The following is a 13,715-nucleotide window of genomic DNA, read 5'->3' as shown; positions in this document are numbered from 1 at the left end:
CATCTTCTGCATGTCATCTGATGGCATTGGGAACTGATCCCAGCATCCCAGAATGCAGCTTGGCAGGTATTAATCTCCTGCCTGTAATGGGCTCTCTAATTGCAATGCATTTTTCCCCCTTTTGAACTAGCAAACTAACCTGTAATTTTTCTTCCTATCTGCCCAAAGGTAAATGAAATATCTGATACACACAAGGAATTCTTCACCTGCTACAGGTGACTTCAGATTGGGAGTTGCCATCACCAAATAAGAATGAATTTACATGTAACCAGGTTTCAATAATATCCCCAGGCAAGACAGATCTCTCATGCTTCCATTTTTATACTGTTTATTAGCTCTTATAAGAACAGTGAGGCCTGCATGAAATCTCCTCTGAGCTCCAACACAAGACTGAAACTGGGAGAGATTCTGATCATTGAGCAAGTGTTGACTTGACTTAATAAGGCAAGAGCCTCAGTCTGCAGTTGCTGCTGCTCCCCACCGGCTCCAGGTGCTCAGCAATTCAGTACAGCAGCTTTAGCTTGACCCACTTTTTCTTCCCTATTGTGCAAAATCGGGGTTATTCTTGCATTTGGCACTTTGCACACAGACAAATGCATTACAATAAAGTGTCTTCCGCTGTCTCAATTTGGAAAGATTCTGCTGTTCAGAAGTGTAGCCCGTGGGAAAGTGGGGAAGAGGCTGCAGTATTAAATGCAGATTAGCATGGAGTGACAATGGGTCAAAAAAAGGGTTGAACTAAAATACCAAAATACCTAAATAACAAACTACCAAACTACCAAACTACCAAACTACCAGCTCTTCTTTCCCTTTCCTCGTTTGGAGAAACGCTCTCCTTCCTGCTGGCTCCTGTTCCGGTGCCCATTCCTTCATCGTGGCCTCTGTCTTCTCCCACAGGTGGGAAAGGAGACAAGACACCAGAAAAACAATCAGTCCCAAGAAGTTTGGCTTTGGGAATGCACAGAAAGGAATGGATTTATAACAGAAAGCCTTTACTCTGGACAGCAGCACTGTTTCCTCTGCCTGAGGTTTCAAGCTTCTGTATCCAAAGCTGTTCCATGTCATTTAGTTCTCAAAACTACCAGGTTCATTTCAAATCCACTACAGATTTCCTACAAAATAGGTTAAATACTTCTCCATATGAAAGTTACTGAAGGATACTCAGTTTTAGCCAGGTGTTTTAGGTATTGGTGAATTGGCAGACAAACAGATGAAGTTCTAGTTTCCTAGTAAAAAAAAGTAAAATTATTCCCATGTATGTGGTAAGAAGTAAAAGTGAGAAAAAATGAGCTGGAGGTCAGGAAGACAATTTCAATTCAGCTTAAGACAACATTGTCCTGGTATGCATAAATACATGTTTTTAGTTCAAGCACTTTTCTCTCATTGCAGTTCACCGTGGGGTTGGAAATGACACACCCTGGTGAGCAGTGGGAAGCAGGGTGGGCTCAGGAACAGCCCCACATCCCTTGCCAGCCCCAGGGGACACGGCTGGGAGCTCTGCTGAGGAACAGCAGGAGCCCTGCATCGCCCACCTGTAGCTTCCCTGCTTTTAGAACACAAAAGGACACTGTAAATCTTGTGGGTATCATCTGTTCCACGCAGCTGGTTGGCAAGGAGCTGTGGGAGATGATTCTCTGCGAGTGGTGCTTTGATCACATGTGGATGCAGTGGCTGGAAGGTTGGAGGTGTGTGTAGACACTTTACAAAAGCAAAAGCAACCTACGGGTGCAGCTAAAAATACCTCTGCTTAAAATTCAGTCAATTGGTTAAAAGTGCTTGTAAAGTCCCAGTGTCAGAGTGTGAACCTGTCAACATTTAGCAAAAATGTTTATTTTTTTCCTTTAATGCAGCTACTTTAAAAATTATTTCAATACTGACATACTGTAAAAGTGGGAGAGTTGGGGCTTGATTTCTATAGAGTGGTTCAGCTTTTAGATTTTTTTTCTCCACCCCTGTGTACACAGTTTTATTTATATGCAAACAATATTTGTGCAGGTGCCTACTTGGGGTTTGGGGCATGCAAAAGCCAGGGCTTGCCAAAACTTTGCATTTTTTGTTTTTCTTCTCCTAACCAAACAATCATTTCACATACCAGAGTGTTTAGGCACCACAGGGATGTATTCTTCCCTCTCAATAAAAGTCCACATTCTTTATGGGACTACTTATACTTTGTTCTTGTACTGCAAATGAATAAGGGGAAAGATAGAATGGAATAAAACCTTTCCACAGAATTCTGGAATTTTTATCTGCAGCCTCCAAACTAAGAAAGTTTCTATCTTAACCCCCTGACACTTCCTGCTACTGATAACTCCAGGGTAGCAAAAAGATTTGAGGCAAGGGGAAAGAGTGATTTCTGGTTTGAAATATTCAAGGATGGAACAAGCCAAGGATCCTCAGACATGAGGTTCTTTAAGTGGGGACTACTGTGCACCTTCTGGGATCAAAATGAGCAAGTATTAAACTGGAGTGTCAAACTGAATGTGCTGTATTCAGTGATTGCAAAAGTTAATATCGGCCTGAGTATCAAAATGAACAGCTCCTCAATTAACCCCCCCGTGCAGAATGGTTAACGAGGAAATAAACCCCAGCACCTCTTGTGTGGGAGAACTGTGTGACTGCAGTGGGGGTCTGTGCGTGGGGCAGTGCAGTGGAAAGGCAGCACAGTTCATCCTGGGAAGGCTCATCCCATCCTTTGGCTTTGCAGCAGCTGCTGCTCCTGACTGTAGGTTTATAAGGCACCACCACCCTCCTTCAGCTTTCCCAGGAGGATGATGGAGTCTCTTTGTGCTTAGAAGGAAAATACAGGCAATGTTCTGATGTTCCCCCACCTGGACAGAGGAAGGAGCTCAGAACACCCCAGCACAATCCAAACTACAGGCACAGGAATCCAACATACAATGCCCCAAATACTCATCCCAGTCTTTCTGCTTCAGATTTTGAGGAAGTGTGGGATATCTGCCAGTGAACTGAAATGCAGTATAGCTTTGGAGCTCAGAGGGGGAAAATCCAGTAACATAACTTTGTGGGGAAAAAGAAACCTTACTACATTTGCATTTTGTTATTCTTTCTTCTACAGCCAGATTATTGGTCATCTACTGATGATTTGGATGCAGTAGAATTGAAGTTGGGAATATAACTTGCCATTACTATCAACTTGTAAACTCCTTCAAACCAGAGGACAATGTGTGCTCCATGGTCCAACACAAGCACGTACCTCTGCCAAGAAAAAGGACACTGGGCAAAGGGCTTCTGATGGCTATTGTTTTGCACAGGTCTGTGTTTGTAAAAAACATCCATTTCCAGTCATTTGGGTGGGGAGTTTTCATGGAACAAGCTTGATTAGGTGCTTTCCTAAGGAGAGGAAGCTTATGTAATGGTTCAGTCTATCTCTTGCTCCAAATTTCATACATATTTGACACATGACTCAAAGTCTCAAAAATAATTAAATTTCTGCAGTTTCTTGGAAGTCAGCAACTGAAGACAGAAAAAGGAACCATGTTCATTCCTCAGCTGAAGGAAAGAAAGGACCCAGGCACCAACTCTCCTGCTTGCTTTCCAGGCTGGCCAGTCCCCATGTACCTAAAGCTGAATTAGCAACAAGATATGAAGGCCTTGCCCATGGGGGTGACACTGAAATGAGAAACACAGTCAAGATATCCTTATTTATTATAGTGGGGAGCAAAGGTGCTTTAGGGATGAGACCATATGAATGTGCAGTGAATCTGCTTTAGTTTGCTGCTCGTAGAGCAATGGGGTTTTTCTAACATCCTAAATAAACTCAGTCTCCTTGTTCTTAAAGAAGCAAATTGTACCATACAAGAGGCACCAAGGAATTAAAATACTGGCTGGAAGTATCCACAACATTCTGGTCCTTGGCTGGAGTTCATTTCACCGTGGTAGGAATGGGCAAGGGTGGGGAATAACTTCTGATCCACCTCTCCCAGATCACTTTGATTCCCCAGGTTTCCAGGGAATGAAGCGGGAGTGCAGCTGCTGGAGTACAATATGTTGACTCTGATTTTGCTGAGGAATAATAGCAGTGCAGTGATATAACTCTGTGGGAAACTGTCCAAAATCATAAAATGCTTCACTTTTTTTTCCTTATATCTGTGTCATTCCTTTTCCATTTGTTTTTCTCAGGCTGAATTCCTTAGATAACTTCACTGGAGCCTCAGTTTTGCTGTAGATATGGAAAACTGCCTAGAAGTTTTGCTCCTTGGTTGTTCTGGCTGCTTTCCAGCCCCAATAATATTCAAGATGCAACACATTCCACTTGCTCCAGCAATTATTCTTTAAAATACAGCAAAAAATAAAGGACACCACAAAGTTAACACTGCTGCCACCTTAGTTCATGACCTCAGGAAGCAGTAAAAGTGAGCTGTGACCCAGATCTTTGGAGGGCAAGTTCTAACTCTTCTAGACTGGTGATGTGAGCCTGAAATACAGGCACAGGTAAAGGGAGCAGGGTCAGTACTGAGGTCAGGAAATACTGCAGGTTTTGAATTACCAGTGTTTCTATGACCATCCAAACCCAAGGAATTTTGGCAGCACATGGACTGCAGTCTGAGCACATGCTGAAGTTGTCCCCAACACCTGCTGCTAATAGTGAAAATGAATGCACAGACACCTGGGTTATACATATTTATATATATGTAACCTGGATTATATATATTTGTAAACAAAAACTACGCTGACTTCTGTAGAGCAGTTCTAGCTACAACCAAAAGGAAAAGTCCAGGATAACAGCTGGAGCTGCAGGAAGCATGTCAAGACAGTGAGCCAGCTTTGAAAGCTGCTTGAGAACGTGACACACAATATCCACTATATATCCAAGAGGTACAACCACGCCCACTTGACGTTTTCAAACATAAAATCCCGATTTCTCTTGCTTATTATTTTCCAGCAGATTATTTGAGCTGTGACTTTTTATGCTGGGTCTCTTCCCTAAGGTGATTCTGTGTGTGTCTGTCCATCCATATGGATAAAAGAGGAATTAAGAAAGCAAAATAGTAGATTTGACTCTGTTAAGCATTTTCCAGGTATTTCTTTGAAGCTGTATTGTGCCCAGCCTTTCAAGCAAGTGCTTCAAATTTGGTGAATCAGTTGCTTTGGTTAAGTATGTGTCTGTGACATCTAGTAGATAAATACACTTCCACTTGCTGGATACCACTGGTTTTACTTCCAAGCTGAATCACTGGTTCATTTGCAGCCCTGGCAAACCACGATAATTAAGAGCATGGGCTGTGAGGGGCCAAGACTGCACCCACTGTCCTTTCTCATGCTGGACAGAGAGCTTGAGTGCTGTAGCCCTGAAACCTGAAGCATCTGTGTCAAACCTCTGAAGCAACTTCTGCCTGTTCCCCAAATCCTGCCCCATGATCACAGTTTATGCTGTCAGAGACATGTGACAAAGGCAGAGTACAATGCCCAGGCTTTTGCAGGGGACTTTTAGCACATCAATCTTTACTTAGAAGGTACAGTAGAAAAAAGATAAGATCAAGAAAGCAGCAAAAGTATATTCCTATCACTCAGTTTCCTCACTACATAGGAACAGCTCTGGGACTGTGCCAAGCACCTTCCAGGTTTCTACAATTCTTTTTTTGCTGAACTTTAGAACTTCCCCTTTCTGCTGCTCCTAAACATCTTTTTACTTTGATACCATTTTGTCCCGCAGTTACTGGATCTTCCTGGTACAAAAGTCTGCCTTTCTCTCATAGCTTCCATGAGCTTCAGTGAGTTTGTTTGGGTTCCCACTAGTGGAAACTGTGTCCTCGAGCAACTTACTGAGCCCCTGCCTCAGTTTCCCATTTTGGAAAAGGGGAACCGTGTTTCATGTCTCCTGCCTTTTGCCTTGACCTCTGTGTCAGGTACAGGAACAGGCAGGGTAGGGTGACCCAACACAAGTAACAACTTCTTTTTACTGAGCAGTGAGAGAAAGGATTTCACCAGAACTGGACACACAGAAGGAGAAGCTGGACACATACAGGACAGAGAGTTAAGAGAAGTTATGATTCTGAGTCAGGCAGAAACACCAGACCTTCCTGTGCGGAATGTCCTGGTTAACATAGGCTTTGATAAGGAAGGATATTTTTGATTTTCTTGCAGTTTCTGACCTGCTGCCAGATATTGTCCAACCATGGATGGTCATTAGAAAGCTTAGGAGTTTTGTATTCCATCAGAGGATGTGGATGGATGTTCTTTGTACCCTCAGAATCTCTCACTGTGAGCTGCACTTAATCAACTGTTTAGCTGCAAACCTGATGTGCTGCAAAACTATAAAGGAATCTGCCAAGTTCATATACATAAGTAACAGGCATTTTGCATATTCATTTTCAGTTGGTTTTTGTTTAGAACAAAGCAGCCTGAGACACAGGGAAACAGCTTCACATTCCTGCCTGATGCTTCCTTCACATTCCTGCCTGATGCTTCCTTCAGCTTTTCGTCTGCTGTAAATTAAAATATATAGGTCCAAATTTCTTCTGCAAAGTTAGTGAGGCAAATTAAGAAATATAAATTAGCATTACAGTTTTTAAAATATCGAGGGAACAGCACAAAGCTGTGCTAGGGCAGGATCAGGGTGGATCTCAGGAAAAGGTTCTTCCCCCAGAGCACTGCCCAGGCTCCCCAGGGCAGTGGGCACAGCCCCAAGGCTGCCAGAGCTCCAGAAGGGTTTGGACAACGTTCTGAGGGACAGGGTGGGATTGTTGGGGTGTCCTGGGCAGGGCCAGGGGCTTGGACTCGGTGACCCTTGTGGGTCCCTTCCAGCTCAGGATATTCTATGATTCTGTGATACTGACATTTCATTTTAGCTGTACTATTAAATAATATAAAATGCTGCATGTGACCCTGTGCTTCCAGGGTCACACAGCTGGGACAATAGAGGTTTTGTCTTACAGTCCTTAGGAGGAACCCCAAAAAAACCACCCGTGCAGTTTTAAACACCCACTTCATGCTGGCAGGAGACCCCTTCAAGGTTTCTTTAGAAAGCACAGCGTGAGCTGCTGTTCCTCAGATCAGGAATGAAAGAAAACTAAAAATTGCAGAACACCCCAGACCGAGGTGCTGAGTCCTAAGGCTTCAAACCCTGGCACGGCCTCTGGGCCCTGAGCTGAGGGACGGGGCCGGAGCTCGGGGCTGAGCCCTCAGCGCGGCTGGAGGGCAGAGCTTTCAGCGCGAGGAGCCCCGGGGCTGCACCGTGGCACGCTCGGAACACGCAACCCTTAACACACACAGTCCTTAACACACACAGTCCTTAACACACACAGTCCTTAACACACACAGTCCTTAACACACACAGTCCTTAACACACACAGTCCTTAACACAGACAATCCTTAACACACACAGTCCTTAACACACACAGTCCTTAACACACACAGTCCTTAACACACACAGTCCTTAATACACACAGTCCTTAACACACACAGTCCTTAACACACACAATCTCAGCCATCGCTGGGAACTCCTGCCCTGCCCGCGGCCTCCCCGCGGCCCCAGCGCGGCCGCCCCGCGCCCTGTGGGTGTGGGTGTGTTTATAACACTTTGTTCTGCAAACACGGCCGCTCTCAACCTCAGCTCAGCGGTCATTCATTTCAAAGCGTCAAAAAGGAGGCAGAAATAAAGTCTCCTGCAAATAGGCTTCGATTAAATCTAGAAAGAATTTTCACAAACAAATCAAAGGCAGGCGGTCCGAAGCCCTGAAATGGAACCGGGCCGCTCAGGAACGGGCAGGCACAAGTCTCGCACTTCAAAACGCAACTTTGTACTTGGCAAACATTAAACCTTGTGCTGGTTTAATATTTAAATGGAAAATAACAATTTCAAAGGTTACTAGATTTTTTTTTCATCAGAAAATGAGGAAATTTCCACCAAATTCTTCATATGAGATTCATGAAATCCCCTTTAGAAATAGCACTGAGGCTTCTCTATCTGATCTCAGACTCATTAATTTAATCTTTTGAAGCAGGTTGAGCACGTATTTAATCCTGACCCTTTGGCTGGATTCACAGATCCATTATCTTCCATATGCACAATTAAAAGTGCTGCAAAAGCTGTCACATTCCCCCTCCTGTCCCTGCTGAGACTCACCAGAGCCCGGAACCTCTTCCCTCTCCCAGTCAGCACCATCCAGGGTGGGTTTGATCCAAAGGAGAAATCCAGAGGACTGAGACTCCCCAGCCAAGTGCACCTGGGGTTACCAGTTCATAGGGAGAGAGGCACAAGGAGCTGAGACAGTGGGAATGGTTTGGCTTTCCCAGAGGCTCCAACACATTCTCTGTGTGAGCAGAAATACCTGGACCCACAGGCTGAGCCCTGGAGTGTCACATGGGTGTCAGAGCTAAAAAAGGCAAACCCATGGGCTTAATTTAAACTCCCCCAGTATGTCAGTGTTTTCCCCCAGGACTGCCTGTGCGCCTCTTCCAAACTTTTCTACAGTTTTTCTGGAATTTTAATATTCCTCTCTCTTTGGGTTTGTACTTTTTCATTCTTTTATTTTTAGATTCAGTATTTCACAGTGGTCTGCAGAGTCTGCCTGACGCCAGCAAATGTAACTGGATCCCAAGTGCCTGCAAGCCAGGAATTGCAGCCACGATCAGCACGCTGCCCAGAGCAAAACCTTGACACTGGGCAGCACCAAAGAGTCTCAATCCTCTATTTATCTTCGGCAGGGCTTGGGAAAGGAAGCAAGAAGAGTTCATCAAAATGTAAAGAATAGCTGGGAAAGGTTAGGAGTAAGTCAATAGAAATCAAAGATGCAAATAGGTCTGTCCTACAACAGATTTGTGTGAGCTGAATTTCAAATGCAAGACCAGGGGTTTACAAAAAACCCTGAGGTAACCCAGTAACAGGCCAGGCATGCACAGAGCAGATTGCCTTTAAAAAGGGCTTCTGTCAGCAAGGTTGACTTCAGTGGATAAATAAGAATAGGCTGCCTGGCAGCAGGACACTGCTGGCACTTATCTCACATTTTCCAAGTTATGATAGCTTGCTTGATAAACACAGAACTGCAACCCCCAGTTCTGTTTGGGCCACATCTTCCACCCAGCCTTTGGTGAGCAGCTCTCAGATTTTTACCTTACTCTTCCACACCGTGCCACTGGAATAAATCTGTTTTAATTACCTTGCTTGAACTTACTTTTTAGTTTTCTGTCACTTCTGGCCCTGTAGCAGAGAACAAAAGGAAGGATTGCCAAGTTATCTGATTGAGAAGTCCTTCATCCTAACTATTCTAGGATCTGTAACTATGGTAACTAATGTCTCCAACAGAATGCGGCCTCTTGAAGGAAGGAGAACGAATTTGGAGGCAGTTCTGTCCCAAAGGTGACATGGTGAGTCAGCAGCAGAGCCCAGATTAGAAGGGAGAGTTCAGCCTGCCCATCCCAGTGCAGCTCCACTGCTCCTGCAGCATCTCCAGGGAATAAAGTTCATGTGGCTGGGTGGGAAACGCTCAGCCCCTGCCCTCACACTGCACCTTGGTGTTTATCCATGTTTTGGCAGAGTTCATTGTTTGTTACCAGGACAGTGTAAATCAAGGAAAACAGAAAGCATCGAGCTTGCCATGGAACAACAGACACCCCCACAGCAGAGCTCCACTTGCAGAGAAGAACTGGGCAGCCAGGACACTGAATATATACATTGTGTGTAACGCTGACATTGCTTGAAAATGAATTTTTTACAAGGCAGCTTGCCTGTCTCTGCATGAGTAACAACTGCAGAGTAAAGGAACTGTAAAGCAGAGATCCTGAATGGAGCAAGCAACTTTATCTGTCAGTTTTCTCCTCTGCCTAAGGAAGGTTATGGGGTTTATTTTTATTCCTGGCATATTTAAAAGAGTTTTAGGCAAATAATGTAACATGAGCATGTTTCCTTGGCAAAGATGGTATTCAGTATTTTATATTTGCTCACCTAACTGGAGGTAGTTGTGCCAGCTGTACATGATGCCACTTCACACAGAGGCAGGAAGTGTTCTCCTTCACTGGTCTGCTGAGCATGAACTGGGAAGAGACTGTAAAAACACACCCTATATTCTCCTGTATCCTCCTCCTCTCATTTTTCAGACACTCTTTGTATCACATTTCCTTGTTTCTCCTTGGTCCTCCTCGTTCAGGGTTAACCCTTCATCTTCATTGTCCCAATTAGCAAACTCTTAAAAGGAACCAAAAGAAAACTGGTATTATTTACCCCCAATTCTGAATATCACAGTTTAGGAGCTGCTGTTGCCACTGTGATGCTGCAGTGTCTCATCACCTCAAGCATAGCTGAAGTGGAAAACTTCCTAGTCTCCCACGTCAATGCAACTTTTCCATAGAATTGTTCTTTTCATTCAAATTTTTCCTTAAGTGACCCAAACCCTTCTCTTTCTCTCCCTGCTGCTTGGCTGGTAGTCTGAGGCACCTCCTTGAAAGTGCTTCATTAAACCAGGTCCTGGTTTAATGCTGAATCAAAGGTTTTCCTGTTGGCAATTTGCCTGTTGCCCGCTGCCTTACTCAGTTTTTTTAATTGGTAAAACAGTAACAGTGATTTTTTTTAAGGGAGTTTCTGATCTGTTATTTTTTTTTCAATTTTGTAACACTCTGGATGTGCACAGATTATGTCAGGGAGTGTGAGCTCAGGAGTCTGAGAAACCTCTGTGATTGATCCACAGGGCTTGGAGAAGGTGCTCCAGGCAGAAAGTTCAGTGAATGCTGAGAGTTGATTGGTCTCTGGACAACTGGGAGCAGCTCTGGACTATCCACCACCGTGGAGCCCCCTGAGGTGAGCACAACCTGAGGTGTGATTGGCATTGGAAAGCATAGAATCATGGAATTATAGAATGGTTTGGGTTGGAAGGGACCTTGAAGACCATCCATTCCACCCCCTGCCATGGGCAGGGACACCTGACAACAGAACTGAAAACAGACTTGGACAAAATCTTCAGTAATAATGATTTCAGAACTCTGATTATTCCAGCAGCTCTGATGCAAACCAGGAGTCCTTTATCCTGCAGTGATTATTTTGTTAGTCCCATTCTCTCCTTGAGAGCTGCTTCCTGTGCCACCACCTTTGTCTTCTCCCCAAATACCTTTCTAGGGATGACGTGAGATGCAAAGCCCATCCAGACTTAGGGGCACAGCAGCCCTCTTCCCCACTGCACAAGCGTTATGTGGTGCTTTTCCTCTTCCCTTCCCGTGTCCTGAATGTCTCTGCCTCTGGAGAAACTTGGTTCCATTCCTCAGTCATTCCTCAGTCTCTGAGAGCACCGTGCTCTCCTGGAAGAGGGGATCCTGAAAAGATAGGATTGAGGCATCTCTGCTAAGAAGGAACTGAGAGATGCTGGATTCCAGCTTGCACTTGGAAATGCACACAATATGGAATGGGCAAATCATAGAATCACAGACTGCTCTGGGTTGGACAGGACCTTAAAGCCCATCCAGTGCCACCCCAGGGACACCTTCCACTGTCCCAGGTTGCTCCAAGCCCCATCCAGCCTGACCTTGGACACTTCCAGGGATCCAGGGGCAGCCACAGCTTCTCTGGGCAACCTGTGCCAGGGCCTCACCATCCTCAGAGGGAGGAATTTCTTCCTAATATCTAATCTAAACCTGCCCTCCTTCAGCTTAAGCCCATTCCCCTTGTCCTGTCACGCCAGGCCCTTGTAAATAGTCTCTTCCATCTTTCCTGTAGTTTCTCTTCAGATAATGGAAGGCCCCAACTAGGTCACCCCAAAGTCTTCGCTTTTCCAGGCTGAACAATCCCAGCTCTCTCCACCTGGAGGGGCTCCATCCCTCTGATCATCTTGGTGCCTCCTCCCAAGCAGATGTGACCAACAGGACAGAAAATGTGGGACCCTCAGCTTAGCCAGTGGGGCTCTGCCCTGCTTGGGAGGAATATTCCATGAGAAAGCATGGATGGCCACAATGCAAGACCCAGAGTGTGATTCTGAGGTATTACAACCTGTTTAACACATGACCTCAGTAACAGAGATGTCGGTGTGGTCTGGGTTTACGTCCAGCTCTGCATGGACACGGCAGTGCTTTCTGTGTGATGGATGTGCAGAAGGGTTTGTGCTGGGCAGGGAATGCCAGATATTCTAGGAAACCTCCAGGGCAGCTAAAGGCAGTTTTAGAGAGAAAATGGGGTGCTGCTTAGCTGACTGAGCAGTAAGGGCTGAGTTACCACTTCTGGTCATAATTCATCCGCTTTTTGCATTCCTGTCTCCGAGAAATATGGAGCAGCAAGTCCCTGAGTGCAGGACACACAAGAAGCCTTAAGCTCCTGGCATGTAAATATTTGTGAAGCAGCCAGTGAGTCCTATGCATTAGGGTAAACATCAGTTCTGCTGTTGTATTCTCAAATGCAAGGCTATTTTATTCAAGCCCTAATCTGTGTGCTGTGTAGCTGCCACTAATAAACAGTTTCTTTACAATTAATCTCTAGAGAAAGATTGTTTCCTACCTACCCTGACATGTTCCCTGCAGGAACTTTGCTCTTTGCTTCCCTGGCTTATTCTAGTTTTTGGACATGGTAAAAACCTTTAATGTAGGAATCTGTACTGGGGAGAAGGCAGGGTTTAAAACCAATGACATGGAGATAATTGTGGAAGGCATAGATAACCAAGTTCAAATCCAAAGGTTTTTATTCAGTCCTGTAACTTCAAAGACAGCAATTTTAATTATGTTGTTGAGAGAGGATGAGAGTATCCACACAGTCTGACTTGCAGTACCTACATGTGGGGTCTCCAAGGAAAGAAGTGGACTCTCATTTTTTATTTAAGTTACTTTCTGGAAGATCTTGTCTCTCTTTTTTTGAGTACAGAGTGTGCCAGGATGAGCAGAGCCAAACCATTTCACATTAATTCCTTCAATATGAGGAATTTGCTGGAGACTGAAGGCTGGGATCTCCTCTCTCTTGTTTCACTGGGAGAGAAAAATTACTCATCTGTCAAATGTTAACCAGACCCAGCTCCCTGAGCTGTTTTGCTCAATACATGGTTTTCATTGACACATTTTTAAATGCAGTTCCACATCACAGTTATAACATGCCTGTCCTTTATGCCATCATCCAAAATGCTTCAATATCTACTTTCCTAAGTATTTCCTTCACAGAGGGAAAGAAGTGTACTCCTCATTTCTTATGAATTGAATGCACCAATAGACTGAACATTTATTTATAACATGTACTTTCTACTACCTTTGATCTCATTTTTTGTGTGCAGGGAAACTCTCTGAATCAGTTCAGTGGTGAAAAAGCATTATGTACACAAAGAATATTTCCAAGGAGCTCTGCTATTGATTTGGACTTGCTTCTTGAGTGTTGTTACAGTGGTTTTACTTGGTTTCCCTATTTTGGGGATTGATTTATGGTTGTTTATTCAGATCAGAAGCCTGAAGGAGGCAAGTGCTTTCAGAGGTGCAGGTACAAGAGTGGGGCAGGGCAGATAAGCAGATGCCTGGATGTCTGCAGCAAATAAGAATCCTGGCTCCATATGTCACTACTAAATGAGCAAATATGTTATGCCAAATAAAGTAATTTTAGCTGATTTATTACAGTGCTTAAAGAAGTTTTGGGTTTTTTTCAGAATCAAAGTAGGCTATTCTATCTAGCCCTTTTTGCATCTCATCTTCTGATGGACAACTGCAAGCCCTATTGACTAAAATATGCCCTTATTCTTGTAGGTATAATACTGAACAAAAATGAAAGTGAAATAACATTAACAAAATCCTGGATTTCTGACAAA

At 44.3% G+C, this 13,715-nt stretch overlaps 1 protein-coding gene across 4 annotated transcripts in view; it reads right to left on the bottom strand.

Moving 5' to 3' along the window:
* The window catches only part of RAF1 (Raf-1 proto-oncogene, serine/threonine kinase), a 70,650-nt gene extending 62,396 nt beyond the window's left edge, over nucleotides 1-8,254 (bottom strand). For 3 of the 4 annotated variants that reach the window (XM_018086260.2, XM_018086259.2, XM_018086261.2), the window contains exon 1: nucleotides 8,087-8,254. Coding sequence is in view for 2 of the 4 variants with exons in the window: in XM_018086259.2 (XP_017941748.1) it covers nucleotides 8,087-8,125 (39 nt within the window). In the remaining 2 variants the exon portion in view is untranslated. The remainder of the gene's footprint in view (nucleotides 1-8,086) is intronic. The other variant, XM_018086262.1, reaches the window with a different exon arrangement.
* Between the last annotated feature and the right edge of the window lie 5,461 nt (nucleotides 8,255-13,715).

Source organism: Manacus vitellinus, unplaced genomic scaffold, assembly GCF_001715985.3.
Source record: "Manacus vitellinus isolate BGI_N305 unplaced genomic scaffold, ASM171598v3 scaffold_91_pilon, whole genome shotgun sequence".
Lineage (NCBI taxonomy): Eukaryota > Metazoa > Chordata > Aves > Passeriformes > Pipridae > Manacus > Manacus vitellinus.
Note: the sequence above shows the minus strand (reverse complement) of the source record. Positions and strands in the feature narration are given on the sequence as shown.